Consider the following 24541-nt stretch of genomic DNA (forward strand, 5'->3'; position numbering starts at 1 on the left):
TCTAAAGGGCTGTGGAAATGTTATTGGTTAGTAGCTATGAGGTGGGAAACAGACCCTCTATAAGGCTTTAGGGACTTCACATGCCTTCTCTATAGGTTTTGCATGGGACCAATTGTCTGCAGGGGATCCAGGGTCTATTTCTTTTGTGCAAGACATGGCACTGTCTTGCATCTTCAGAAGCATTCTCAGAAAGCAAGAAAAAGTGTTTCCCAACTGGGACATTTAATGTTTTATGCACCCATGTCTCTAGTGCTGGCCCATTGCAGCCATGTAGCAGCTCCAGTGGGCTAGCCCTGTGGGAAAGGCATGGTGCGAAGAGGTCCTTGTGTCTTGTTCTCACTTCCAATATGAGAGAAGAGGGAATGGCAGTTGTTGGTCTAGGAAGCCTGCTTCTAAGTAGTTATAGGAGAGTTTGGGTCTTCCTTTCAATGGGAGGCAATGCTTTGTGATGTTAAGATCTCAGACTCTGGAATATCAGGTCCAAGGTTCAAGGCTGACTTTGAACCTTGACTCTGCCACTTCCAGCTATAAAATGAGAATGAAATTACTAGTGTTATGTACAGAGGACTTATAAATTCTTTGAAATTCAGTTTCCTTAGTTGAAAATGGAGATAATAGTATAATATCTTATGGAATTGGTAAATACTAAGTCATCTAATACATGTAAAGCATTTAAAACAGTGCCTGGTATATGATAAGTATTCAGTAAATATTAGTTGTTGTTTTTATTACCTATTTGAGTTATGAGGATTAAGTAAAGTCATCTATTTGAGTTATCATAGGGTCTGTATAACTGCAATATTAACTTTAAAAAATACTCCCAGGCAACACAGAGGCAGTGACTTCCTGACTTCTAGTGTAACAGAGGTGGGATATTTTTCAGAGAAAGGGCAGGACCAATTAGAGGAGAGTTCCATTCTCTGTCTGGGAAATGAAGGAGATGGGCAGGTCTCAGCTTGGGGTGTCAATGCCTTGATAAAGGCAAAGACTGACAAAGATGCCTGTTCTCAGCTTACTGTGATGGACCTAAGTTGGTCTGATGCCAGTCTTCATTGTAGGTTTCACAAGCTGATCTGGGGAAGCTTTGACAATGGGCTTCTGGAAAGCTCCGGGGTTATTGCAGGCGGTGGAGACAATGGCATGCTTATTCTATACAATGTGACCCACATCCTGTCTTCTGGAAAGGAGCCTGTGATTGCCCAGAGACAGAAGCACACAGGAGCTGTCAGAGCCCTCGACTTTAATCCTTTCCAGGTACTATAATTCAGTGATCAAACATGGCCAAACCATGGAGCAATAGGTTCGAATGGAAACATTTACATGTAGCCTCTGGTCTAGCTCTAAACCCTTTCTGGTTGCAATGGGGAGGCTTTGGATATCCCAACTGTGGGCCTTTTCCCTCTTTCCTGCTCTCATCTATTTCTCAGATAGTTTATTTTATTTCCACATGCATTTTATTCACACAGGGCAACCTGCTGGCCTCAGGGGCCAGTAATTCTGAAATCTTCATTTGGGATTTGAATAACCTGAGCATTCCAATGACCCCAGGATCCAAGTCACAGGTGAGGGGGCTGCTCTCTTTGCCTTGGGGGTGTGCAGCTGATTTTTCCAGGTAAAGTCTGGAATTCTGGAGTCAACCAGCGCATAAGAGATTTTAGACTTTACCACTGGAGGGCAATAAACTCCACAGACTAACATGTTATTGAACCAGATAAGATTGGGATGTAAGGTGGTGCAGGGGCTGTATATGGAATGGTTCGTTTGTGGTTATTAGCTGTTTTAAAAGTTTTTTAAAATTAAGATGAGGAACAGGAGTAGCAAAGGACACTGAAAAAGGAATGGGAGTGCTACTTGTTATAGTATAGGTTGGGCAGGGTTGGGTAGGGCCCTGGGCTCAGCAGAAAGGAAGCAAAAGTGGGTCCCTTTTGCTGGAGATACCATTGTCCTTTTTTTGTGGTGAGGGTCAGCATTGTCTTTGTATGCAGCTTTTCCATGCAATCAGGATATAGTATGTCTTCTGTCTGTGCCTGTCTGTCAATCTGTAACTTTGAGCCCATCTTTTTGCTCCCTGGCTTTTTGGTCTTATGCTTACAGTATCATGAGGTAAGTTCAGTATGCATTTGATAGCACCTTGTACCCTGAAAGTAGCATTGGATTTTCTTTCTGCCTCACTGTCTTGGGGGGGGGGGTCTTTAGGTATCTATGTGTCCCACCCACTTCACCTTCCTCCTTCTCTTCCTTCCATTGTCCTAGATGAGAAGACTGTTTTTAAATCTTGCCTGTACTATCTCAGGAGAAATTTGGGATCAGAGTAAAAATCAGTGTGCCTGCCACCCCCACTTCTATACAAGTACCCCAGTGGATCTTCCTGGGAAATCCAACTCCCTGTTCTCTGAGACTATCTTAGTTTGGGGAGCCCCATGTCTATTCTTGGGCTTCTGGGTGATTGGGAGAAGTGGAATAGCAGATGACACTTGGTAACAATTCTCCCCTGACTTCCCTGCACCCTACCTCAGCAGCCCCTAGAAGACATCAAGGCACTCTCCTGGAACTGGCAAGTCCAGCACATTCTGTCTTCTGCTCACCCCAGTGGCAAGGCAGTTGTGTGGGATCTCAGGAAGAATGAACCTATCATCAAAGTCAGTGATCACAGCAGCAGGGTGAGTAGTGGAGGCCAGAACACAGGCCTGGCTCTGGCTTCTCCCTTGCACCAAGCAGTTGGAACTCTTCTGCCCTAGGTCAGGGTTTTGCTTGCAACTGTTGGACATGTGGATTCAGCCCCTTTGCCAGTTTCCTCTTAGGAGTGAACACTTGGGGAAGGTAAACAGAACTGATTTGGAAGCTTCTGCCATTCCTTACTCATTCATGATCATCAATTATCTCCTGATGACTGTGGTGTTCCCAGTCATATCAGAGACATAAGACCTACCCTGAGAATGGTCTCATCTTTCTTGGGCAGAAAAGAGTTCATAACAAGAAGAGTCAGGTTATATCACCTATTGGGATCTGCTTTGTTCACAGATGCACTGCTCGGGCCTTGCCTGGCATCCAGACATAGCCACCCAGTTAGTGCTATGCTCAGAAGATGACCGTCTCCCAGTGATTCAATTGTGGGACTTACGCTTTGCCTCCTCACCCCTGAAGGTGCTAGAGAGCCACAGCAGGTAGCATCCCAAAACCCATCCACATCTTTGTGGGATTGGAGGGGGCGTAACTGACCTGGGTAGGAAACAATGAATTGCCTCATGTTAGCTACCAAACATCCTTTCTGGCTTCAAAGCCATTGCAGTGAACACATAGCTAGTGCTGGCTCCAGCTATAACCAAGAGAAGTTCCTTTAGATCCTGATGCTATGGAGAAGAGCCTATGATTCCATCTAATTTATAGGGATGGGAGTAGGGATGACATCATGAGAAATATTTGAGTCAATGTTTAGTCCCTGTGTTTTCTATCATTATAACAAATACCTGATATTATCAACTTTCAAAGAGGAAAGTTTATTTTGACTCATAGTTTTGAGATTTCAGTTCATGATCAATTAGCCCCATTGTTTTTGGATCTATGGTGAGGCAGCAAATCAATGGCAGGAGTGCACGGTGTAATAAAACTAGTCATCTAATGGCTAGGGAACAAAAAAGAATGAGAAAGAGACCAGAGTCCCATAATCCCATTGAGGGCACACCCTCATGACCCAAAGACCTCTCAGCAGCCCCACCTCTTAAAGGTTTCACTATGTTGCAATAGCACCTCTCTGGACACTGAGACTTGAGCCCACGGACCTTTGGAGGATACTTAAAGCATACCAAATTATAGTAGCCCCCCTGGAAAAGTCCCTAGGCTCTGATCTAAAGGTGACATTCATTTTTCTACATGATGAGGTAGCCTATTCCAAGACTTCTTTTTAATAAAAACTACCTGACTCCTGTATATCTTGTGAAAGGTCTGTCCCTGAAGTTGTAGTCCTTGGGTACATAGTAGAGGAAGCAATTCCACAATCTATTCTTTCTAGCTAAAGAGTTCTATTGCCTTTATACCTCTTTGGGGACTTCTGAGGATTAGTCTTCAGTATCCTCCTTGGCTGAAAGCACCATAGGGATGAGTGTATATATGATTCATACTGATTTTTGGTCCTACTTTGGAGAAAAGTTGGCCATTCAGTAGTGATCTAGGGGAAGAAGGATGGTGTACCACCTAGGCTAGACTCTGGAGTTTGACTTGATTCTGGCTGTACATCTATCTGAAGGTTACTTTTTCAAAATCTTGTTTTCCTTATTGGTAAAATCAAATTAGACCATCCATCTTATAAGGCTGAGATTTATCTAAGATACATAAGGCACCTTGCTCATTGTAGAAATTTAACAATCATCCTTCTTTTCCTTTTTAGGGGAATTTTTTCAATGTCATGGAGCCACGCTGATGCTGAGCTGCTGCTCAGTAGTGCCAAGGACAACCAGACCTTGTGCTGGAACCTGGGGAGCAGTGAGGTAGGTTGGTCCTCCTGCGGGTATGCTGGGATGGAGACGAGATGATTAGAGGAATCCCAACTACATGCTTATGTGCTTTGGGCTTCCTGGACTACATGGTCCCTAATGGTTGTGCTCCCTCTTGTTAGGTGGTGTATAAGCTCCCCACACAGAGCAGCTGGTGCTTTGATGTTCAGTGGTGCCCTCGGAACCCTCCAGTGTTCTCTGCTGCCTCTTTTGATGGCTGGATCAGTTTGTACTCTGTCATGGGTAGGAGCTGGGAAGTTCAGCACATGGGACAGGCTGACAAGGTTTGAAGGACTTGGTGAAGAATGATGAAGGGAAGGGGCCATCTGTATATCTTTTTGGGGAGAAAGAAGGACACATAACCTGGAAAGAAGTGAAGGCTGTTGGAGATGGGGAGACCAGAGTCCTGGATTTGGGAGGGCTGCATCTTGCTTCAGTGCCCATCTTCCTGGGAGGGTGTGTTTCTGCCACAATATAAAGGAGACTTTCACCTTGACTCTTGTTATTGGATGTCCCCTTGACTATTTCAGGGATATTGAACCTCAGTGCTGGGACCGTTGTCTCAGGAGTGTGGACTGTCTTACTTTCCTCTCCTATAGATCCATTTTGTCACACTTCGTTATAGCCTTTAAATATAGTAGACTTTCTAAGAGCCTATTGTGTGGGAGTCCCACCCTCACTCCCAGTCCCATCCCCATCCTCATTCCTGGGAACATGGGAACCTGGATTTTCTAGGTCAATTTGGGGGGTCTCAAAGTTCCTCCCAAAACGGAGTTTGTAGGTGGAGTTCCTGGCTAAATCACCACTTCAAGCAGGTGATGCAGATGTCTTTCCCCCTAGATCTCCTCTTCCTTCAGCAAAGGCCAGCCTCTTCCACCATTGCAGGTACCAGAGCATGTGGCTCAAGCATCATTGATACCTCCCTTGAAAAAGCCCCCCAAATGGATTAGAAGGCCAGCAGGTGTTTCATTTGCTGTAAGTGTCATGGGTATATGGTGTGATCATACATATGGAGCCTTGCATGTGCCCATCAAGGAGCTAAGTTCAGTAGGAGGTTTATTCCCACTGCCTCTGTCTCATATCAGGTCCCATTCTACCTGTCAGTTACTCTAGTTTCTCCCTCTACTCCATTCTGTACCCTGCTTTCTGTGTCTAAAAAGAATTGACTGCTTTACACTTCTTGGTTATAGAGAACAGCCTGTGATTCCACCTGAGATTTCTCTACCCTTACATATCTGAACTGATGAAAGGAGTACAAAGAAGGAAAAAACATAGGTTCCAGTTTCATGTGACTCCTTTCTGTTCTATGAATAACTCCTCAGCTCCCTTGCCTCTGCTGGTACCTTACCCTCCTGGGCCCATTGAATCCTGCTGTGGTCTTTCCAGGTCTCCCACTTACATACCATCTCCTCCATGATGCCTGACTTGAACCCTAGTCAAACTTGACCTCTCTTCTGTATTCCCCAGACTTGTACTCTTACAATGATATGTTCTAACTGTACTAAAGTTATTCATATAATTTTCTGGAGACTCTTCTAAGTAATAGAGCCCATTAGGATAGGGACCATGTCTTGTTCATTTTTTATATCCTAAAAGCAGAGCTTCTCAAACTTTAATGTATATACAAATCCTATGAGAATCTTATTAAAATTCAAATTGTGGTCCATTTGGTCTAGGGTAGAGCCCAAGATTCTGATTTTCCAACAAATTCTCAGGTTATATCCTTGCTACTGGTCTAAGAACAAACACTTTGAGTAGCAAGGCCCTGAAGCATCCAGAACAATGTTTTAAATATTAGGTTTGAATTGAAAACATATGTATAAAAATGAGGTTCATGTTTTTGGAGCTAACAATTAGGAAGAGAAGACGAAGACACTCAAGTAGCAGTGAGGTTTAATGGAAAAAAAGGAGTTGGGTAGTGAAATGAAGAATTCTGAGGTCAGGAAGCCCAAATTTTTACCACAGCTCCATTATTTATTAGCTGGGTAACCTTGAATAAGTCACTTAACCTTTCAGGACTATAGTGTTTTGTTTTGTTTTGGTACTAGGATTGAACCTGGTGGCTCTCTAGCACTGAGCTGTATCCTCAGCCCTTTTAATTTTATTTTGAGAGAGGATCTCACTAAGTTTCCTGAACTGGTCTCAAACTTGAGATCCTCCTGCTTCAGCCTCCCACATAGCTGGGATTATTAGTGCGTACTTCTGTACCCAGCAGACTTCAGTGTTCATTATCTATAAAACAGGGATAGTAATACCTGCCAAGCTTAAGTTAGTGACTTGACATGAACCTCAGATGAGAACAGATGTAAGCATCGTATGAAATTGTCAAGTACTGTGAAAATCAAAGTGGTTTGATGAAATGATTTTGTTGAGTCCTAAGCTGTGGTGTAGACTTGTACTATAGGATTCCAGAGAGAAAATAATTCTGACTGAAAATCCACTGAGAGTATGGGTCTTTGGAAAGGAAATAGTGAATAGGGAGTAAAGCTGTAATTGTCAACCTTGGCTACACATTGAAATAACCCAAAGCTTTAAAAAATACTGATGCTCCCCTCCCTCACACACCAAGTTTCTGATATTGTCTAGGGGTACAGCCTGGTGACACTGGATAGCTCTCCAAGGTGGTTTTAATGTTCAACCAAGGTTGAAAACTCCTGGAGCAGGGAAGTTGTCTAAGCTCCTGTTTTGTGCCAGGTGTATTATGTCAAATTTGGCAAGACAGATGCTGCCATAGAGGTGGTGTGTCAAGGCACAGAAGCACCATGTGGAGTGATCACGTAAATGAGCAGAGAGAAAATGCTGGGAAAGGCAAGTTTGGTCCTGACTTTTTAAGATTTTGATCACACCAGAAAGAGCAGGGTAAGCTGGGTGCAGTGGAACATGCCTGTAATCCCAGCGGCTGGAAGGGCTGAGGCAGGAGGATCTCGAGTTCAAAGCCAGCCTCATCAAAAGGGAGACACTAAAACCCTGTCTCTAAATAAAATCCAAAATAGGGCTGGGGATATTGCTCAATGATCAAGCGCTCCTGAATTCAATCCCCAGTACCCAAAAAAGAAAAAAACAAAAGCAGAAAGAGCAGTGTAAGTGCTCTCTTGAGGCCTGTGAAACCATTACAATCTCCTAAGTAGCAACAGGTAGAACATGAAGGGAAGGGAGAGAGGATGGGATTAGTAGACTGAATTGGACAGAACTTTCCTATGTTCACATATGAATATTTGACCAGTGAAATTGCACATGATGTATAACCACAAGAATGGGGTCCTAATTAGAATACATTATACTCCATGTGTGTTTAATGTCAAAACACACGCTACTGTCATGTATATCTAAAAAGAACAAATATTAATAAAAATGAAAGAGGAATGAAGAAAAATATAAAATCAATAGTTAAAAAGCAAAAAACAAACAAAACAGGTGGCATAAGCAATAGGGCAGGATCTAAGATTTGGGTTAGAGGAGGGAAAAAACAAAACCAAAGGCTAGCAAACTTGCCCAGTAATCTAGGTGTGTTGGTACTGGGAGTAGGTGGGGGGTGGAGCTTGACTGTAGTGGATATGAAGACTGACATGCTAAGGTATTTGGGCCAGGTTCCTGGGGGAGTGGGGGTGCCAGGATCGGGGAGGATGAGTACCATATAGTGATGTTTTAAACTGGAGGTGCTAAGAATGCAGAGTGGTTTTGGTATGGTTCATATTCAGTACCAATACCTGATCCTGTTCCACCCCCAGGAGCTCTCTTTTTATTGATTTCCTGTCCTGGTGTAAATCAGTAGCCTTCCCTGTGATCCTGACGTGGTGTTAGTTTTTGGCATGAAAGTATAACCTTTGCTTTTCTTACTTTTTCTCACCAGTTTGGGGGGAAGCTGGTTACCTTTGGCCTTTCCAGTACCCCTGCCCAGCAGTTGGCACAGCCTTGCCCCCGCCTTGTCTTTATCAGTCAAGTCACCACAGAATCTGAATTCCTGAGGAGGTCACTTGAGCTGCAGGAGGCCTTAGGATCAGGAAATCTACTGAAATACTGTCAGAACAAGAGCCAGCAGGTTTTGCTGCCTTGTGAAAAGATGCTCTGGCAGTTCCTGAAGGTAGGAAACTTGAAGGCTGTCTGCTCATCAGAGCCTCCCTGAAGCCTGGAACTCTAGCCTCTATCAACTCCAGGAGAGCACAACCACCTGTGGCCCAGATTACAGAGGCCTAACTCCCATGGAGTTTTTCCTATGTCCTCTGAACACAGAATCTTCAACCTATATGAGAGACTCAGAGGCCACTTGTGAAGATGGGAAGTATAAGAGATGTCTTCCTTGATTGCTGCTATTGCTTGATACTTTATCAGAGACAAGGGAAGTTTTCACAGTGTCATGCCAAATGCAGAGGAGGTGATAGAAAGGAGAAAAAGAAGGAAGGGCAGAAATTTAGTTGGAAGTGCATCATCATAAGTAGGCTTTGAGTTTGTTTCAGGTAACCCAGGGGAAGTCCTTGTGGTGGGCCTCAAGGGTGCAGGTGCCATTGTACTCTGAAGGCATGGATTCAGCTCCAGTTCTTACTTAATGTCAAGTTGCTTATGGCACCAGGGGGCATGCTACACCTGTCAAAGGAAATGAGCAATTGAGAAGTCTGAAGGAAGAAAGGACTGACTTAGAATCTTTGGAATTCTAAGAGAATTAAAAAAAAGAAAAAAGAAAAAAGGACAGGGCTATCTAGAGGGTCTGAGAGAGAGACTCAGAGTCTATGTATCGGACACACTAGCGCTTTATGAAAGTACACATCAGGAACTGGGAGAGAGAAAAGAATTTAAGAAAGGTGTAGGAAGAAAAAGTAAGAAACTATGCAGGTTACAAACTCCAGGAATGGTAGCATGGGAAAGAGAATAGAAGTGATCCGAAAGTCAACCTTTGCACTGCTAATTAAGAAGGAGCAAAAAAGAAAGGTGGCTTTTCTGAGGGCACCTTGATAGAACTATATTTGAACTGATAGAACTGCATCAGCTGTTCAGCTTGGGGCAGGAGCAGGGTCATTCACATTCATTTGGTGGAGACTTTTCTGTTCTTCTCTGCTCCTTAGGTGACTTTAGAGCAAGACTCAAGAATGAAATTCCTAAAGCTATTAGGATACAATAAAGAAGAGCTTCTGGAGAAGGTAAGCTACTCTTCACATCTGAAACGTGGACTTATTGCAGAGAACAAGAGAATCCTGCTAGAGGAAGCCATCTCAGAATACTACTTTCTGGGCTTATATAAAGCATAAATGAGCATTTTACTTCTTGCATTTAGGCTTTTCTCAGGAAGGTAGTTGAAGGATCTTAGAAAGTTCTGTTTTAACCAGAAAGAGTGGTACTAAATTAGGTCTCTCTCTGCAGGTGACCACATGGTTAAAGAGGGACTTGGGCACAGCAGAGAGCCCTCAGCCCAAGAGAGATGACCCCAGCAGTAACAGACAAGTCTTCTGCAGCCAGGTATGATAAAATCCCAGCTAACCTTACCCAGTATAGTATAGTGAACCAGCCTTTAGGGTATCTTCCCTGGTGACCCTTTGCTTTGCTCTCCATAAGGTGTTCAACTTCTATAAAAATCTTTAGATTCCTTAGTCTCTTGGAACCAGAGTAAGACCCAGAGTCCATAAGCTTTTGGGTTGGAAATGGAGCTGTGTCTGAACCATGAACTAGGTTTCTTTCCATATCTTACCAGTTCTTTTTTTAGTTTTATCTGTTGAGAATCAAGCAGTAGCCATACATAGTGGTATACACCTGTAATCCTAGCTACTCAGGAGATTGAGGCAGGAGAATTGCAAGTTCAAAGCCAACTTGGGCAACTTAGTAAGACCCTATCTCAAAATAGAACACTAAAAGGGCTGGAGATAAAGCTCAGTGATAAAAACCTCTAGGTTCATTTTCTGCACAGTCACATCTGTCCTTCCTTATACAGGCCTCCAAATATACCACAGAGGAAGCCTCTGCATCCTCAGCCTTCTTTGATGAGCTGGTTCCTCAGAACATGACCCCATGGGAGATCCCTATCACAGAAGGTACCCTTGCCCTAAAGAGAAATTCTCTGTTTGGGAGCAGGTGGGCTCAGAGTTCTTGGACTTGAAACAGTCTTTTTTTGTCTCCTGCCTCCTTCCCCCATTTTAAATACTGGCAGGTCTCTTACCAGTTAGAGCTCTCTCTGGTTGTATTTTTATGGATGACTTCCTATGGAAAATTGTATACCAAAATATTTTTTGCTATTCATGTATCTTCTTTCAGAAAGGACTTTGAATTTGCCATGCTGAGCAAGCACACATGATAACCCATGATCCTGCCACAAGTCCCCTGCCTTGTCTTGAATCCTGTCTTTAGAGAATTACTACTAGACCTGTCACCCCTGAACACCTCACTACATTTTATTGCAAAACCTGAGGGTTTTATTGGGAGCAAGGAAAGCTGAATGATATAGCGATAAGAGAGGGTGTGATACAGGCCCTGCATCAGACAGGAAGTGAGGGCAGGCTAATGTGGAAGGGATGCCTCTATCTGCAGACACTGATGGACTCCTGGGCCAGGCCCTGCTACTCGGGGAACTGGGCTGTGCTGTGGAGCTGTGTCTGAAGGAAGAGCGCTTCGCTGATGCTATCATCTTGGCTCAGGCTGGGGGCACTGATCTTCTGAAACGGACACAGGAGCGCTATTTGGCCAAGAGGCAAACCAAAATCTCCTCGGTAATTTTCTATCATGCAGAAGAAGGGAAGAGATTACTGAACCTTGTCAGGTGGCGGCTCATACGTTGGGACTGGTGTTAAGAGTATTTGCCAGTCTCTTTACTCTAACCACTCCTACCCACTGCTAACCCTACTCAGTTATCTAACAAGAGGCCTGACATGAGTGTGTCTCTTAGTACATCCCTGTGTGTGAGTCCTGCTGCCAGTGTGGATAAATGACTGAGGGCCTCCTTCCTTCTCATCCCGTTATAGCTTCTATCCTGTGTGGTGCAGAAGAACTGGAAAGACCTGGTGTGTGCCTGTAGCCTGAAGAACTGGAGAGAGGCACTGGCCTTACTATTGACATACTCAGGGCCAGAGAAGTTCCCTGAGCTCTGTGGTAGGTGTGGTCCTAGGCTTTGGGTTGGAGTGTTGTGGCTCCAGCATGGAGTTAATGAACACAGCAAGGAGAAGGCAAAGAAACAGTCTGAACTCTGGGGGACCAAGCTGTGCTATTAGAGCCAGGTTCTGGCTCAGTGAGGAGGCCTGGACAGCAGTGCATGTCTCTATTTTCAGTCGGGATCATTTATTGTTCTGTTTTACTTTTTTGTGTCATATCATAATGCAAGGGCTTTGCCTTTCATCAGAGGGCAAGGTTAGCCTTACTGCAATCTTAAAACTGTTGTAGCTACCTGATTCCATAGCTCATGGAATCCTCCATTTATTTCCAAACAGGCAAGGGAGGAGCAGCACAGGGAAGCTGTGTCATTAATGAAATTTATCTCTCTCTGCAGACATGCTGGGAACTCGCATGGAACAGGAGGGTGGCAGGGCATTAACTGCTGAAGCTACGCTCTGTTATGTGTGCTCAGGGAGTGTGGAGCGGCTGGTAGAGTGCTGGGCAAAAGACCACCAGGCCTCATCCCCCATGGCTCTGCAGGTACCTGTTCTCTTCAGGGTTTGGGCCATTCCATATCAGGCCCTTTGGAGAGGCTGGTGGTGGGGAGTTGCAAAGGTATCAGAGGCAAGTTTTCTGGGTACAGACTAGAGCCAAGGTGTTGGGGAGGAGAAAAAGTCCCTAAGTGTCTGGGATCTTCTCCTAAGGTGAAATGTCACCTCCTTCCCTCAAAGGAGAATAAGCAACAGCTGCATGGGCATTAACCTTCATAATCTTTTCCCATAATCATTTCCCATTTCTTTTCCAATTGATCATACAAGTATTTTCAATATTTGAGTAGTTGTGAGCCTGGATTTTCTAGTAGCTTCTGTGAAAATTTCTGTGGATCTAAATTGTACCATATGATCATTGAGTGACCAGAGAAGATGGGGGTCACAGATTTATAGAGTGACAAAAGTGACACATGAAACAATTAGAATAACAGAGTCTGTGGTTGATGATGTACTAGCAGAAAGGGTACATAAAGCAAAAAGAGGAGGCAGAGATGAGTAAGAATCCAGGATTCAGATAGGTCCAGTTGAACCCAATTCCAAACAGTTTGGGAAATTAGACCAAGTGGCCCTTTCCTGTCATGTCTCTAATATATCATCAGCTGCTGCCTTTAACTGGGTATGGCCAGGTATCTACCCATAGTTAGATATTCCTGGGTGAACTGCCTGGACTTAGACAGAATGTGCTTTAAAGAGGTCTGACCACCCTCATCCTTGTCCCTGTAGGACCTGATAGAGAAGGTGATGGTCCTTAACAGGAGCTTGGAGCCTCGGCAGGCTCCTGATAGGGTGAGCCCAGGTCCTACCACAATCTACAGGATCACCCAGTATGCCAGCCTCCTGGCAGCTCAGGGCAGCCTTGCCAATGCCATGAGCTTCTTACCCAATGACTGTGCGCAGGTGAGTGGGGCCATGTGCAAACCCTTTCATTCCATCATCTAACACTAACTGAATATTTCCAATTTTCAAGCACTATGCTAATGCTGAACCTCCTAGGATAAATAAAAATCTCATCCCTCAAGCAATTCATAATTTGCTGGGGAGATTAGATGTTAGTAACTTCTAGTGCCATAACAGAGGCTTATACTAAGCACTGTGGGACTTCAGGAAAGGGGCTGATTTTGTCTGGGGAAGTCAAGGAAGCCTTCCCAGTGTTAAAACAGTTGAGTTGGACCTTCAAAGGGAAGTAGCTTATCAGCAGATATAGAGTTTTCTAGGCAGAAAGAAGAGCCAAGGGGGAGTATGCAAGTGTTTGGCAGGGATTAGGGAACTTTGAGTCATTTTGGTGTCTAGAGTATAGAGGGTCTAGAGGGTCATTGGAAGTTTGACTGATAAAAGGTCCAGGCTTCTAAGAGAGGATGTTTGCTTGTTTTCATTTTCTTAACATGGCTCTTCCTTATTACAACTCTTGTAGCCACCAGTTCAGCAGCTAAGAGATCGTCTTTTTCACGCCCAAGGTTCCACTGTCCTGGGTCAACAGTCCCCCCCTTTTCCCTTTCCCCGGGTTGTTGTGGTGGGAGCTACCACACACTCTAAAGAGAAATCATCTTACAGATTTGGATCCCAGCCTTCTCACCAGGTAAGACTTTATTTGTTAATTCATTTGTTCACTCATTCAAAAATACTTAGACCAGATGTGGTTCTAGGCACTTGGAATGTATTCATGAAAATTCCCGACTTCCTAGAATGTAGAATCAGTTGTTTTTCTAATAATTATTTATTGAACAACTACTAGCCTCTAGAACACAAAGGAGCACAAACTGTTATCCTTGTCCTCAAGTAGCTCATAGTCTAGTGAACAGATAGATATGTGAAAAATAACTATGGTAAAATTCAGAAATGCCTTGATTGAGCTATGGCAAGATGCTATGGGATCACACATAAGAAAGCAGTTTATTCTGTGTGTGTGTGTTGGGTGGGTTTTCATTTCAGGGAATGCTTCAGAATGAGTACGTTGCTTGATCTGAGTCTTGAAGGTTAAAAGTTATTTATAAGAGGAAATGAGTAGGTGAAGGCGGATTCAGGCACAGGGAATGTTAGAAGAGGCCTTTTGAGGAATGATTGATTATTTTAATGGAGCTTCAAAATATATATAAGTGGTCATGGAGTGTGAGGTTAAGAGAAAGTGGAGCAATAGGCAGGAGATCACTAAGGATCTGGCATTCTGTGCTGAAGAATTTAGACTTGTCCCTTAGGGCAGGGAGGAGATACTGAATACTTTTGTCTAGGGGAATGACATGATTAGCTATGTGTTTAGGAAAGACAAAGCTGGGAGCAGTTAGGAGACTATAGCAAGAGATGATGAGGGACTGGAGTTATAGCTCAGTGGTAGGGCCCTTGTGTAGCATGAGTGAGTACTGGCTTTGATCTCAGCACCACATAAAAATTAAAATAAATAAATAAATAAAGGTATTGTGTCCATCTACAACTAAAAATATTTTTTTAGAAAAGAGATGATGAGGATATGAGGAACTGATAGCTGGACAGGGAGGTTATATTTAAGATATTTAGTAGATAGAATTCACAGAAATTGGTGATAGTTTAGGTATGTGTGTGGTAGGAGAACTGAGAGAAAGGAAGGAGTTGGAAATCATTTCCAGGTTCTTCAAAGTGCCCAGGTAGATTGGGTACTGTTAAAATGTGAGACCAGGAGCTTACTAGAGGGATTTGGGAATAAAACCCAGAGATATTTGATAGCTCAGTTGGTAGAGTGCTTGCCTCACAAGCACAAGGCCCTGGGTTCAAGCCCTAGCACCACAAAACAAACAAACAAAAAAACCTTTAATTTCCATCTTAATTTCATTTCTTTTTCTCTCCTTTTTTCCTCCCTTCCTTTCTTTCTTCCTCTTTCTTTTCTACTAAAATTATAGATTCACAGGGGGTTAAGAGGAATATTTGGGAATATTTTCCCCACCACATTCTGTACTAACATCGCACGGAACCACAATGAAATATCAAAATGAAAAATAGACATTAATACAATCCATAGATTCAGATTTCATCAATTTTTCATATATTAATTTGTGTGCATTCGTGTGTATGTAACTATGCAGTTTTGTCACATGCGTAGCCTTATGTAACCAGTATCACAATCAAGATAACTCAGTTGTACCATTATAAGATTACAAGATTATAAAATTCTCCAATTACCTTTTCATAGCCAAACCTACTCCCATTCTTCCCTTGGCATCACTAATATGTTCTTCGGTTTTATAATTATGTTATTTCACTATTGTCACTTAAATTGAAATATGAATACATTCCCTTTTGAGATTGATTTTCTCACTTAGTATTATTTTCTTCAGGTTCATCCATGTTGTATCATTCATTTTTCTTGTTGAGTAGTATTCCATGTTATGAACATACCACAGGGTTTTTTTTTTTTTTTTTTTTTTTTTAGTCATTTTCTCTTTTAAGGGCATTTGGCTAGTTCTCAATTTTGGGTTATTACGAATAAAGCTGCTGAAGAAAAATAAGTCTTAATTTCACTGGAATAAGTGCCTCAGAATATAAGAATACAATAGCTGAGTTCTATTGTAAGTCCAATTTTGAAAGAGATAGCCAAGCTATTTACCAGAATGGTCATACCATTGTACATTCCCACCAGCAATGTAGGAATGATCCAGTTTCTCTGTATCTCCACCAGCCTTTGGTATCATCACTGTTTTTCAACATAGTCATTTTAATACATGTGTGGTGATAGTTCATTTTGGTTTTATTTGAATTTCTCTAATGGCTAATGTTGTTGATATCTTTTCAGATGTTTGCCACCTGTATATCCTCTTCAGTGAAATGTCTGTATATGTCTCTTGCCCAATTTCTATTTGGATTGTTCAGTTTTATAATGTTGTATTTTAAGAGTTCTCCATATCTTCTAGATATGAGACTTTGGCTGGATATGTGACTTACAAATATTTTATCTCAATTTATAATTTGTCTCTTCATCTTTTTAACAGAACTTTTCACAGAGCAAGTTTTTAATTTTATGAGGTCCAGCCTATAGATTTTTCTACCTATGGATCATGCTTTTGGTGTCAAGTTTAAGAATTCTTTGCCTAGTCTTAGGCCCCCCAAATTTTCTCATATTTTTTCTAGAAGTTTTGTTATTTTGCTTTCCATTTAGATTCATGTGTAATTTTTTAGTTGCTTTTTTTGTAGAATATATGAAATTTAGATCAAGGATCCTTTTTGGTTCTTTTCTGCCAATGGATATTCAGTTGCACTCGCAATATTTACTGTAAAGGCTGTCCCTTCTCCACTGAATTGATTTTGCTTTTTTATCAAAAACTAAGTAGGCATATTGGTTTTATATATAGGGGGGTGGTTCCAGGGATTGAACTCAGAAGCACTCGACCCCTGAGCCACATCTCCAGCCCTATTTTGGATTATATTTATAGACAGGGTCTCACTGAGTTGCTTAGCACCTCATTTTTGCTGAGGTTGGCTTTGAACTTGAGATCCTCCTGCCTCAGTCTCCCGAGCCACTGGGATTATAGGCATGTGCCACTGTGCCTGCTAAGTAGGCATATTTGTGTAGATTTATTAGTCAGTTATGTTCTCTTGATCTATGTATCTGTTCCTCTGCCAGTATCATTCTATCTTGATTACTACTACTATATATATAGTAAGTCTTGGTGTGGGAAAAAGTAGTTCCTCCCACTTTTTTTTTTTTTTTTCCAAATTGTTTTGGGTATTCTAGCATCTTTCCCTTTCCCCATAAATGCTGGAATATGTTTGTCTCTTATCTACAAAGAACTGTGCTAAGATTGTCATAGGAATTGCTTTAAAACTATGGATTAATTAAGGGAGAATTACTATGACTCTTCCAGTTCATGAACATGCTGTCTTCATCAGCATTTTACAACTTTCATCATACTTATTCTTTATATGATTTGTCTAATTCATGTTTAACTATTTAATATTCTTGAGCATTTTGAAATCAAATTTTCATTTTTTATTTTGATTTCCACTTTTACATAGAGGGACAAATAGGGACAGTTTTCTTTCTTTCCAATCTGATTGCCTTTATTTCTGTTACCTTATTGTAGTGACTGTGACTTCCAGTACTATGCTAAATAAGAGTGATGAGAGTGAATATCCTTGCCTTGTTTCCACTCTTAGAGGGAAAACATTCAATATTTCACCATTAAATGTGATATTAGATGTAAGGTTTTTTGTAATTTTCTTTATGAGGCCAGGGAATTTTGCCCCAATTCCTTGTGGGTTAGTTTATTTTATGCTACTGTAGCAGAATACCACAGGTTGGGTAATATATAAAGAACAGAAATTTATTTCTCACTGTTCTGGAGGCTGGGATTCAAGGCACCAGCAGGTTTGGTCTCAGGTTCCAAGATGGCAATTTGTTGCATCCTCCAGAGTGGAGGAAAGCTGTGTGACAGAAGGCGGAATAGGAATTGAGAGTGCACCTACTCCTGAAATCCATTTTTGTAGTGGCATAAACACTTCAAAAATGCCCCACTTCCCAACAATGTTGCATTACAAATGAGGTTTCCAACACATGGATTTGGGGGATACATTTAGACCATAGTACCTTATGTACTAGATCATGAATGATTGTTAAATTTTGTCAGACTTTTTTTCCTGCATCATTTTATATGACATATGATTTATCTTGTTCAGTCCGATGCTATGGTAGATTATATGAGTTGATTTTTAAATACATTCAACCAACTTTGCATGAACTGAAATAAATCTGTCTTGGTTGTGGAATATTCTTTTTATACACGTTGTTGGATTTGATTTGCTAAAATTTTGTTAAGGGTTTTTGTATCTAAGTTCAATATTGGTCTGTAGTTTTATTTTGTGCTGTCTTTGGTTTTGGTATAGAATAATACTGGTTTTATAAAATGATTAGGGACTGTTCTTTCTATTTTCTGGAAGTATTTATATAAACTGTGTTAATATGAACATTTGGTCAAATTCTTCAATGAAACCATTTGGACTTGGGATGCTTTGTGGGGAATTGAACTTTTAAATTATAAATTCGATTTCTTTAATTAATGACTATTCATTTTTATCTTTTGTTTTGACTATTTTGATTGTCTGTGGTTCTTGAGGAATTGGTACATTTCTTCTAAGTTATAGAATTTATTAAAGTTATTTGAATATTTCTTTATTATTTTTTTAAGAGCTTCAGGGTCTGTTATAATTTTCCCTATTTAATCTCTGGTTCCGATGACTCATGTCTTCTCTCTCTTTATCTTATCAGTCTTTATAGAGATGTATACATTTTTTGATATTTTTTATTTTTTTAAATTTTTTTATTAAAATTTTTTTTATTTTTACAGACTGTATTTTGATTCATTGTACACAAATGGGGTGCAACTTTTCATTTCTATGGTTGTACACAATGCAGATTCACACCATTCATGTAATCATAAATATACATAGGGTAATACTGTATGTTTTATTCTACTATCTTTCTGTCCCACACTCCCTACCATTTTCCTCTAAACCATCCAAAGTTCCTTCATTCTTCTCTTCCACCTCACCAGCCCCCCTCATTATATATTGTCATCCACTTATCAGAGAAAACATTTGGCCTTTGGTTTTTTGGGCTTGGCCTATTTCACTTAGCATGATATTTTCCAGCTTTATCCATTTACCAGCAAATGCCATACTTTTATTCTTCTTTATGACCAAGTAATATTCCATTGTGTATGTATTATGTATACCACAGTTTCTTTATCCATTCATCAGTCGAAGGACATCTTGGTTGGTTCCACAATCTAGCTATTGTGAATTGAGCAGCTATAAACACTTATGTGGCTGTATCACTGTAGCATGCTGATTTTAAGTCCTTTGGGTATAAACCGAGGAGTGGGATAGCTGGGTCAAATGGTGGGTCCATTCCAAGTTTTCTGAGGAATCTCCATACTGCTTTCCAGAGTGGCTGCACCAATTTGCAACTCCACCAGCAATGTACGATTGTGCCTCTTTTCCCCAAATCCACACCAACCCTTATTATTGCTTGCTTTCTTGATAATGGCCATTCTAATTGGAGTTAGATGAAATCTTAGGGTCGTTTTAGTTTGCATTTCTCTAATTACTAGAGATGATGAATACTTTTTCATATATTTGTTGATCATCTGTATGTCTTCTTCTGTGAAGTGTCTGCCCATTTTCTTAGCCCATTTATTGATTGGGTTCTTCGTATTTTGGGTGTAAAGTTTTTTAAGTTCTTTATAAACTTTGGAGATTAGTGCTCTGTCTGAGAGTGTATGGAAAGATTCTCTCCCACTCTATAACCTCTCTTTTCACATTATTGATGGTTTCCTTTGCTGAGAAAAAGTTTTTTAGTTTGACTCTATCCCATTTATTGATTCTTGCATTTATTTCTTGCACTATGGGGATCTTGTTAAGGAAGTCTGGTTCTAAGCCAACGTGATGGAGATTCGGGCCTACTCTTTCTTCTATTTGTTGAAAGGTCTCAGGCCTAATTCCTAGATCCTTGTTCCATTTTGAGTTGAATTTTGTGCAGGGTGAGAGATGGGTTTTAATTTCATTTTACTGCATATGGATTTCCCCTTTTGCCAGCACCATTTGTTGAAAAGGCTATCTTTTCCCCATTGTAAGTTTTGATACCTTTGTCTAGTATGAGATAACTATATTTATGTGGGTATGTCTCTGTGTCTTCTATTCTGTATCATTGGTCTACCTGTCTATTTTGGTGCCAATACCATGCCATTTTTGTTACTATTGCTCTATAGTACAGTTTAAGGTCCAATATTGTGATACCTCCTTTATCACTCTTCCTACCCAGGATTGCTTTGGCTATTCTGGATCTTTTGTTCTTCCAGATGAATTTCATGATTGCTTTTTCTATTTCTATAAGAAACGTCATTGGGATTTTAATTGGAATTGTATTAAATCTGTATAGTGCCTTTGGAAGTATGGCCGTTTTGATAATATTAATTCTGCCTATCCAAGAACATGGGAGATCTTTCCATCTTCTAAGGTCTTCTTCATGATATTTTTTAAATAATTAGTTTTCCTTTAATTAATTTTCTGATTGTTAATCTGATTTCAATTACTCATCTCTCTTTTTTTCCCAAGAGCTGACCCTTTTTTCTCTTCACAGGTGCCAACTCCATCTCTAAGGCCTATGAGCACCTCTCAGCCATCCCTAGTGATGCCTTTGACACCCTCCCATCCTAGCCCTTGTCAGAGCTCCAGGATGCAGACTATAAGTGACTACAGGGCACCCGAACCCCAGGCAGTCCAGCCTTTGTCTTTGGGCCCTGGGGTCAGGCCTGGTGAGTGAGTGGAGGTCTGTTTGGGCACAGCACAGAGGTCTCAGGAAAGACAGACATACTCCCTCCTAAATCCATGTTGGTCCTGGATTTTTGTTGTTGTTGTTGTTTGTTTGTTTGTTTTAGTTTAAAACATTTTTTTGAGAGAAGAGCTTTGAAGTTGCAGTCAAAATTTCTATCCCTTACTGAATTTTTAATAATCTCTGTTAGGTTAAAGGCTTTGTACATTTTGGTAATATACCAAAGAAGTTATATTGGTGCTTTCAATCCTATAGGATTATTTTGAGGGTCAATACAGTTAAAGTTCTTTGTAAATTTTAGATCTCTTTACACATGTATTAATCATTTATTATTGTTGTTGGTTGTGATGTTTTGGTTTTTGTTCTGTTTTGATTTGCAGGGATGGGGGCTACCAGGGATTGAATTCAGGGGCACTAGACCACTGAGCCACATCCCCAGCCCTATTTTATTTTATTTAGAGGCAGGGTCTCACTGAGTTGCTTAGTGCCTTGCTTTTGCTGAGGCTGGCTTTGAACTCGTGGTCCTCCTGCCTCAACCTCTGGAGTCACTGGGATTATAGGCATGCACCATAGTGCCTGGCCCTATTTTGATACTTTTCAGACAAGGTTTTGCTATGTTGCCTATGCTGGCCTCTAACTCCTGTGCTCAAGTGATTCTCATGCCTCAGCCTTCTGAGTAGCTGGAACCATAAACGTGTGTCACCATACCTGGCTTGTTTTGTTTTGTTGCTGACCTATTCCTCTCTTATGTGCTGAATCTCTCCCAAATTGAAGTTTGGTGACAAATGACCTATTTCTATTCTACTTCAGCTTTATCTCAGCAGCAGCTCTTAGGAGGACAAAGGGCTCCACCCTTAAACCCTGTGAGATTCCCTGGAACGTGGCCTGTTTCTGGTCTCCCTCCACCCATGGCAGCCCCAGACATCATGCAGCCTGGTTCAACTTCTCTGTCTGAGACTCCTAGACTACTCCCTCTGCCTCCTGTGAGACCACCAGGTCCCAGCCTTCTGAGCTCCCAGCTCCTAGCCCCTTCTGCCAACTTTCCTATGACTTACCCTCTTGGAGGGCCTGGTGCTCCATGCTCTAGCTCTCTCCCAAGTGCTAACATCTTGACCCCTCATCCAGGTCAGTCTTCCTTCCTTGGCTTCCCCCTTGTGGGCTATTGCCCTCCCACCACTGTCCTGGAGTCCTTTCCCTCAAGTCAATGAACTGGGGCCCTTTGGTTTGGAGTTTGTTAACTGGGAGTGTGGCTGGTCTGCAAAGGGAGGTATGGCAGATTCCAATTAAAGTAATTTTTCTAGTCTTCACACAAAAACTTTCCAATGTTCCTGACCATGCCCCTAAAAAACCCCTATCTTTTTATTCTCCAGAACCTCAAGATTCCTGGAAAAATGTTCCAGCCCCCCAGGCAAACCTCCAGAGGAAAAAGGTCAATGCATTGTTCCTCATCCACCCCCTCATACATTCAGCGGTGACCCGCTTTCTAGTTCCTTGTAGGATTCAACCCCTTTCTTCCCATTCTTGGGCTGTCTCTGCCCTTTTCCCAGTTAGTCTTCCCCCTCAGCACTGCCCCTTTCCCTCCTATGTACATTCACCAGTCTCCCATTTCCCACTTTCCCACTCACTATTCTGTTTTCTCATTCAATATAATGTCTACTATTCCCCAAAACCAGGGCCTATGGGGTCTCTCAGCTTAGAGTCATGTGCTTTTCTTTCTCTCTTTAGATGCTGGAGACATTTATGCCTCTGGCACCAATTACTGCTCCAGTTATGAGCCTTATCCCTGAGCCACAACGGGTCCTTCCACCACAGACCCCTATTTCCAGTGTGAATCATGCTCCCCCTGGAGCTCCAGGAGAACTCAGCCTGCAGGTGACAGGGACAACTGTTCCCCTGCTCTGGGAAACCTTCCAGTCCTCCTTGGTGTAAAAGTGGGGAACATGGTAGCTGGGCATCATTCTTCAAGGTAGAGGCAAACCCATTCTCTGTTTTCACTGTGGAGAATGGAGGGCTCTCTCCCCAGCTCTGCTGTGCTCTAATGGAAGCAGTGTGACTGGCCCTGGGTCACTGAGGATGAAACTTAGGGAAGCCATGAGAAGGATAATTGGCTTGTCTGTCCTTTCTCCTCATTCCTTCATTAGCAACGTCAGCAACTGCCTCCTAAGATGGTGGAAAGGAAGGAACTGCCCCCAGAGCATCAGTCCTTGAAGACCAGCTTTGAGGCACTTCTCCAGCGCTGCTCCCTGTCTGCAACTGACTTGGTAAGTTTGAACCTTCTCAGCTGGTTCCAGGATGCCTCAGGATACCAGTTCCCTCATTATTCCTGTATACACTGACTATATTTGGGACTTTTTAGATGTCCATGCAGAGTAGGGGAGGGAGTTTGAGTCTGTCCAAAGTCCAGCTCCTTGGTAGCAGGACCCGACAGCACAGAGACTTACAGGTAATAGGGTATACAGAAGAAGGGGGAAACCAGGAGGAAGAACATCTGCCATTCATTTCCTAGCTATATCAGCTTGAGCAAGTCATTACTATATTTGGGTTTCCATTTCCTCCTCTGTGAAATAAAAGAGGTAGTACTAAGCCATTCTAGCTTTTATATACTGTGATTCTTTACAGCCCTGTGTTAGACTTAAGGGTCAAAATCCATTTGCCTCCCTACAGAAGACAAAAAGAAAGCTGGATGAGGCCACCCAACGTCTAGAAGGTCTATATGAGAAACTCTGTGAGGGGACAGTGAGTACCTACCTGTGTTCCCTCTGCCTTTTGCCCTCCTACTACCACCCATGATCAAAGGAGTCTTTTCTTCCCATAGGAAAGACTGCTCCCCCACCCCAAATACCCACATCTTTCCTGGATGGGAAGGGGTGGGAATCTGGATGGTGCTCCCTGGATATGGCTCTGGAACTTGAGGCTGTCTTATCCCTGCTGGGCTGCCAGGGTAGGGGCCAGTTGAATTTACTAACCTAAGGATCAATCCCTCCACAGCTCTCACCTCATGTCCTGGCGGGGCTACACGAAGTTGCCCGATGTGTGGATGCAGGAAGCTTTGAGCAGGGCCTCGCGGTGCACGCCCAGGTGGTGGGCTGCAGCAGCTTCAGCGAGGTGTCCAGCTTCATGCCTGTCCTGAAGGCTGTCCTCACCATTGCACACAAGCTGCAGGGCTAAGCCAGGCAGCCTGTCTTGCCAAGAGGACACTTCTGTGTTACTTAACTACCCCCTGCAGAGAAGGAGAGTCGTGCAACAGATTCAGTTTGTTTTTTCTCACCTTCTTCCCTTGCTGCCAGCTTTATGAAGCTTTGGGCTTGTCTCCAAACCAGCTGAGTTCCTGCCTTTTTACCCCTTCACGCCTGACCACCTCTTGTCTATCTAAAACACTCAGCTCTGAAGGCAGGGCATAGAGCCAGGTCTTACTTTCCCTAATACAGTTTTCTGACAGGACCTGGCATGATGTCTTTTCCACCAGGGATATTCTGTTCAAGTGGCTTCTGATAGAGTGAACAGGGTCAGTACTTCCAAGTCTACCTCTACTCTGACCTATCTTGGGACTCTTTAGTTTTTCCCTTCTGCAGTTTGAGCCTGACCTCACCTTCTCCCTGCCTCTGACTTTACATTTCCAGGCTCATATTCCCCTGTAGCCCCTGGGGCTGGGGAGAAGTTGGCTGCTGTTCACCATTCAAACAAGTCGTAGACATGAGGGTTGGGAGGTGAGCGGAACCAAGAGAGGAGACTTTAGCCCTTTTGAAATGGAACCTTTCATGGGCCAGCATTTTTAAGGGTAGGCTAAGTTAAGGGGCAGGTAGGAGGGGTGAACTGCTTTTTGCTGGGAGCTGTCTTAGGCTATGAGATAGGAGCAAAGGGACAACAGCCTAGAAAGGAATGGCCTTTGACTCCATGTTTGAGCCTGGCCCAAGATTTAGGCTATTCATTCTGTGATTATAAGCCCTATTCTGGAATAGGAGCCACATCAAGGAAAGATATCTTCCAGCCCTGCTCCTCAAGGGTTGGGGGCCCTTCTCCCCCTCAGACACCATATATCTCAGGGCTGCCTTCTCTGGCTGCATTTTCATGGTTGGAATTCTGCATCTGATGCACTGATATATTTAATAATGCAATAAAGCTGCTTTGATTTGGTTTCCTCA

The 24541-nt window shown here is 42.4% G+C and overlaps 1 protein-coding gene across 7 annotated transcripts in view; it reads left to right on the plus strand.

Moving 5' to 3' along the window:
* The window catches only part of SEC31B (SEC31 homolog B, COPII coat complex component), a 32436-nt gene extending 7895 nt beyond the window's left edge, over positions 1–24541 (plus strand). For 4 of the 7 annotated variants that reach the window (XM_079138516.1, XM_079138515.1, XM_079138517.1 and 1 more), the window contains 23 exons: positions 1059–1254; positions 1467–1562; positions 2517–2660; positions 3022–3164; positions 4385–4484; positions 4613–4774; positions 5331–5465; positions 8341–8571; positions 9548–9622; positions 9843–9938; positions 10408–10507; positions 11001–11179; positions 11432–11558; positions 11953–12098; positions 12833–13006; positions 13521–13685; positions 20208–20382; positions 21210–21524; positions 21770–21828; positions 22125–22271; positions 22541–22660; positions 23064–23135; positions 23388–24541. In XM_079138516.1, coding sequence (XP_078994642.1) covers positions 1059–1254; positions 1467–1562; positions 2517–2660; positions 3022–3164; positions 4385–4484; positions 4613–4774; positions 5331–5465; positions 8341–8571; positions 9548–9622; positions 9843–9938; positions 10408–10507; positions 11001–11179; positions 11432–11558; positions 11953–12098; positions 12833–13006; positions 13521–13685; positions 20208–20382; positions 21210–21524; positions 21770–21828; positions 22125–22271; positions 22541–22660; positions 23064–23135; positions 23388–23567 — 3337 coding nt within the window. In that variant the 3' untranslated portion in view covers positions 23568–24541. The remainder of the gene's footprint in view (positions 1–1058; positions 1255–1466; positions 1563–2516; positions 2661–3021; positions 3165–4384; positions 4485–4612; positions 4775–5330; positions 5466–8340; positions 8572–9547; positions 9623–9842; positions 9939–10407; positions 10508–11000; positions 11180–11431; positions 11559–11952; positions 12099–12832; positions 13007–13520; positions 13686–20207; positions 20383–21209; positions 21525–21769; positions 21829–22124; positions 22272–22540; positions 22661–23063; positions 23136–23387) is intronic. The other 3 variants (XM_079138519.1, XM_079138518.1, XM_079138521.1) reach the window with 3 other exon arrangements.

Source organism: Sciurus vulgaris (assembly GCF_902686455.1).
Source record: "Sciurus vulgaris genome assembly, chromosome: 4".
NCBI lineage: Eukaryota > Metazoa > Chordata > Mammalia > Rodentia > Sciuridae > Sciurus > Sciurus vulgaris.